Source organism: Lactuca saligna, chromosome 8 (assembly GCF_052625555.1).
Source record: "Lactuca saligna cultivar CGN05327 chromosome 8, ASM5262555v1, whole genome shotgun sequence".
In the NCBI taxonomy this organism is placed as follows: domain Eukaryota; kingdom Viridiplantae; phylum Streptophyta; class Magnoliopsida; order Asterales; family Asteraceae; genus Lactuca; species Lactuca saligna.
The window spans coordinates 153,092,506-153,097,215 of NC_136424.1; the positions used below are offsets into that span (position 1 = coordinate 153,092,506).

At 33.6% G+C, this 4,710-nt stretch overlaps 1 protein-coding gene across 1 annotated transcript; it reads left to right on the plus strand.

Moving 5' to 3' along the window:
- The first annotated feature begins 1,849 nt into the window (after positions 1 to 1,849).
- On the plus strand, positions 1,850 to 3,916 carry LOC145013054 (protein GAMETE CELL DEFECTIVE 1, mitochondrial-like). The gene is made up of 4 exons (XM_078971859.1): positions 1,850 to 1,978; positions 2,448 to 3,158; positions 3,239 to 3,428; positions 3,503 to 3,916. The coding sequence occupies exons 2-4, from the start codon at positions 2,497 to 2,499 to the stop codon at positions 3,725 to 3,727; spliced, it is 1,077 nt and encodes a 358-aa protein (XP_078827985.1). The 5' UTR covers positions 1,850 to 1,978; positions 2,448 to 2,496; the 3' UTR covers positions 3,728 to 3,916.
- The last annotated feature ends 794 nt before the right edge of the window (positions 3,917 to 4,710 follow it).

Here is a 4,710-nt window from a genome sequence, read left to right on the forward strand (position 1 = left end):
CCTTTGATTGGTAGATCATGCTCCATGCGTGGCTGTTTGCTATTAGTGCAGGTTCGCCAAGAGCGGTGCCCTAAGCGCTACATATGTCGCTTTAGGAGGCAATTGGTACTATTTTGTCCTGATGTTGACCTTGGCGCTTAGGCGCCAAGGAACGAGTACGAGATCTTGAGGACGAGGACGTGACATTAGACATACGATATCATTTTCCCAGACCGTCTACTAGGCTGATGGTTCTGTTACTTTCGACGTATTCCTGGTGGGATACGTCATCAGTCACCGACGTTAGCCTTTTCATGTATAATTAATATATTTTTCAAATGGTATTTGACCTAACAGTAAAGAGTGAATCTATCAAATAAAATGTCACCGATTTAATTGTTGTTAAGAGACTTCTAGTATTTAAGAGTAGGTTAGATTCTTTGTTTAAAAAAATTGATATACTTTTTTCAATAATGACATTTAAAAGGTGTCTAAAATGTAATAAATTAATATATTATATACTTTTTTTCAAGCAAATTAGTGGATGGAAATATATATTTTTTTTCAAACAAACAAGTCAATTGAAATATATTTTAATGGAAAATTAAATTGAATAAAATTGTGATTTTAATTTTAAAATCAATTAAAAAAATGTTTTTAAATAAGAAATACAAGATTTTTAGTGGGTTTTACGTAGAAAAGTCTCATTACTTTGATTTTTTTTTAATAAGTCATAATTTTTTTTAACAGAAATATCTCGATTATTTAACATTTTGCCAAAATAAACGAACAAATGTTCTTTTTTATTTTAACAGGAAATGACAGATTAAATCATTATCAAAAAATAATAGGATATTTTTGTTAAAAAAAAAAAACATTTATGATTTTATCAAAAAATTTCTCAAAATAATAAGATTTGTCTAAATAAAATCTATTTTTTAATCATAAAATAAAGCTGTTTTATTTTCACGATTAAAAATTGTTATAGAAAAACCGACTAATGAAGACCCCATTTGCAATCTTTACTTTTCATGTATTTATTATGTAACATTATTCAAAACATTTGATCATCAAGACTACGACCGGCAGTGTCTAGAAACTTTATCTATCATTGGAGGTGAGAATTTCATGTTGATTAATAACCATTTTCTATATGGGGTTGGCTAAAAAAACATCCTATTTTACCATTTGGACAACCCTAATTAATGTTTGAAATATTTTTATTGGTTGAAATTGTATTGTTTTTCGAAAAAGATGATTACAAGTAGTTGATTATAGGTTGACTTTTTATAAAAATTATTATAGGGTGTTTAAGGGGTATCTTATTAACAGCACCCTATATGGATCCTATATGGATGGAGTCTAAAGTTAGACTAAGTCCAAATCAACGTAACATAGTTTTTTTTTTTTTTTTTTTGGTAAAATTAGGAAATTGTTGTCTATCTATAAGGGTGTATTTGATTTGACTCTAACTTTATTTTTGAGTTTTTTTTTTTTAAAATAAGGAAAGGGGGGAAAGGAAAGAAATATGTGTGTTTTTTTAAGGAGGGGATAGAGGTGTTCTCATTTAAGAAAGGAAAAGAAAATAAATTGAGGGATTGGGAAGAGAAGAAAAGACTTTTTTTTCTAAGAGAGGAAAAAGTTCATCTCCCTTTCCTATCGCGTAAAAAACTAATTCACGTCTAAAGATGAACTGAGTCCAAATCAATATAACATATTTATATATTTTTTTGATAGAATTAACGTAGTCGTTGTCTAGTATCTGATTTGGTGGATCGGATCTAGTGGGTCCACAATTCTCTAAAACTGAATCGGGTTTAAAGTTGGATCGGGTCCAAAATTTCCATGTGTATTATATACCTTCTAAATGGACTCAGGTCCATGGAATTCCATGATTCGGTCCGCTAGCAAATGTGGAAGGACCCGAACAAAATCAATCATCTCATTTGCCCTAAACATCGCAGGAACAGGACCTCCGACTCACGTTCGTCTTCCTCAGGTGCGACTCCATTTTATCGTTTTTTCTGAACACTTTTTGTGCGATTGAACATGATTTTGTACGATTTCTTCAAGCTCTCTTTCTCGTTTTCTTCAAGCTTTCTTTCTACCGAATGAGGTTCAATTTGTGTGTATTTCTGTTAAAACAGATGTGCGGATGTGTGTATATTTGTGTGTATTCGAAATCAGTTCCACATGATAAATGCTTGTTGAAAACAGAGTTGCTACATATTTTCTGTTAAAAACAGATGTGTGTATATCTGTGTGTAATCGAAATCATCCCCTTATGTGTGTATGTTTGTTTCTTGATCTTGCTCTACAAGTAAATATGTAACATTTTTATCATTTCTTTATTCCTTAGACATGGAAGAAAAGAAAAGTTGAGCTACTTGGTCCTACGATTCGTTTAAAATGTAATTATTTAAACCAATCTGATAAATTGGTTAACTTTGTGTTTGGGGTTTTATTAGGTATTAGTTTTGGAGAAGAAGATCGACTAAAGATATATAATTCAGAAAGATGCGATTACTTACTCATGCAATTTCCCAACTCTCTACAAATTCAAGAGCCACACTGTTAAAAAGCATCACAAATTCATTAGCTTATAGTTTCAGTTTAAGCAATCGTTTTCTTTCAACTAATAAAGGAAACGAAGGTGATATTGATTGGGGCTCTGCATCAACTTGGTCAAGCGGGCTCACTAAAGAGCATTTTGATGGGGAGGTTGTAGGCCACAAAGTAGGCGGCGGTGGCGGTGGTGGTGGTGGTGGTGGTGGAGGAGGTGTATTAGGGTCATCTCAACTTGTACCTAGAAATTGGAATGATGATGATGATGAAATGGAAAAGATAAGGAAAATGGCAGCTGAAGCTTCTAGAAAAGATGGTGAGTTTGCAAGTAAATGGAAGGAAAGGATGCGTGAAACAAGTTTGTTAATGAAACAGGTGATTGAGCCAGGGGCAAGAGGGTCATATTTGAAAGATTCAGAAAAAGCTGAAATGTATCGGCTTCATAAGGAGAATCCAGAAGTTTACACTTTTGAGAAATTAGCAAAAGATTACAGAATCATGAGACAAAGGGTTCATGCTATTTTATGGTTGAAGGAAGATGAAGAGAAAATGGAGAAAAAACTTGGACACCCTCTTGATGATTCTGTCGAACAGTTGCTTGATAATTTCCCCGAGTGAGTGAGTCATATTAATTATTTCGTCAAAAGACCATAATACCCTTATGAATGATTGTTTTTTTTTTTTTTTTGTTCAGATTCTTTGATTGGCATGATAGGGAATTTCATGTTGCGACTTTACCATATAAGCCAGATTTTAAAGTGATGCCGGAGGGTTGGGATGGAAGCATTAAGGATCCGGATGAGGTGTTGTATGAGATTTCAATGAAAGAGGATGAAATATTATATCAGGAATTTCTTGAGAAATTCAACTTTAACAAGATGAAAGTAAGTAATTTTTTTTTTAATTTTATTATTGTTATTAGGACATTATATTATGGTTTTTTTTTATGACATGACAGATTGAGGGGAAAGTGAAAGTGCACAAGTATAGCAGGAGGCGACCAACAGAGGGATGGGAGATTACAGTTGAGAAGATGGGGCCACGTGGCAAACGGGGGGATGGGGGTGGTTGGAAGTTCAAGAGCTTGGCTGATGGGTCCACAAGACCACTTAATGATTATGAGAAAATGTTTGTAAAACGAGAGAAACCTCGCAGGCGACGCAAGATTCTACACCCAAAATAAATTTAATTCTCAGATATTTAGGATTTTTGTTTGTGTCAAATGTAGTGCAACCATTGTTTTTTTTTTTTTTTTTTTTTTTTGTTACTACTATATAAATGGTATATGCCAAAGCCAAAAACATTTGAGCACGAGGGTGTATATGTCATCATCATGCAAAAAAAATTGAAATGAAAGAGTTCGTTTCTGCAATTGATCAGAATGTGCGGAAATTCAGAATTTTCGAAATCATCCAATTACTTTATCTTCTGCAAAAATTCATAACTTTAGTATTCTCAAAGGGTGATCGTATACCTATCTCATTTACTCACACATACACTTAATCTCTCATTTACTCACACACATACACTTAATCACATGTGGAAATTTCAAATTATCAAATACTATTATGCTGGAGGGAATGGGACTTGCCACTAGCTCGCTATAAATGACAAACCCACTCCCAACAACTGATTCCATAAGATGAGCTAGTTTGGTAAAAGTTTGGGTTGACATTTCTGAGGATTCGAAGACGGAAAATACACAATCGATAGATCATTTTTTATTTCACATTTTAGAACGGTTTCGGGAGAAGCTAGGAAAACATAACGACTACCATACGAAACATGAATTCGAAGTTTCGAGAAATAGCAAATGGGGTTTAAAAAATAAACAGGTTGTACAAGAACCTAAAAATCCAACGAAAAAGTGGCCAAGGCGACAAAGAAATACTTCAAGAAGCTTTGCAATTTTACCTTGAGGAAGTCAGATAACCATTCAAGTGGCACGATTGTTGGAAATTGTTGATTAGAAATCATAGTTGGAAAAAATACGAGCGAGATTTTATTTTTGGAGTACAACAATCAAAGCGAATGAAAAAGGGCTCTAGTGGTTACACAACTTCCTCCGATGCTCGGGTCGGTCTAGATTTAAATAAGAATGACGAACTCAAGCTAGAAGAAATTGTTTGACCGATGGGTAGGGACAAAGCAAAGAGGAAGGGAAAA

What these genes read in the sequence shown, in the direction of transcription:
- LOC145013054 (XM_078971859.1), top strand. Translation starts at nt 2,497, where the DNA reads ATGCGATTACTTACTCATGCAATTTCCCAACTCTCTACAAATTCAAGA. An exon ending in TTGCTTGATAATTTCCCCGA is followed by an intron (nt 3,159 to 3,238) that starts GTGAGTGAGTCA and finishes TTTTTTGTTCAG; the next exon opens with ATTCTTTGATTGGCATGATA. An exon ending in TCAACTTTAACAAGATGAAA is followed by an intron (nt 3,429 to 3,502) that starts GTAAGTAATTTT and finishes ATGACATGACAG; the next exon opens with ATTGAGGGGAAAGTGAAAGT.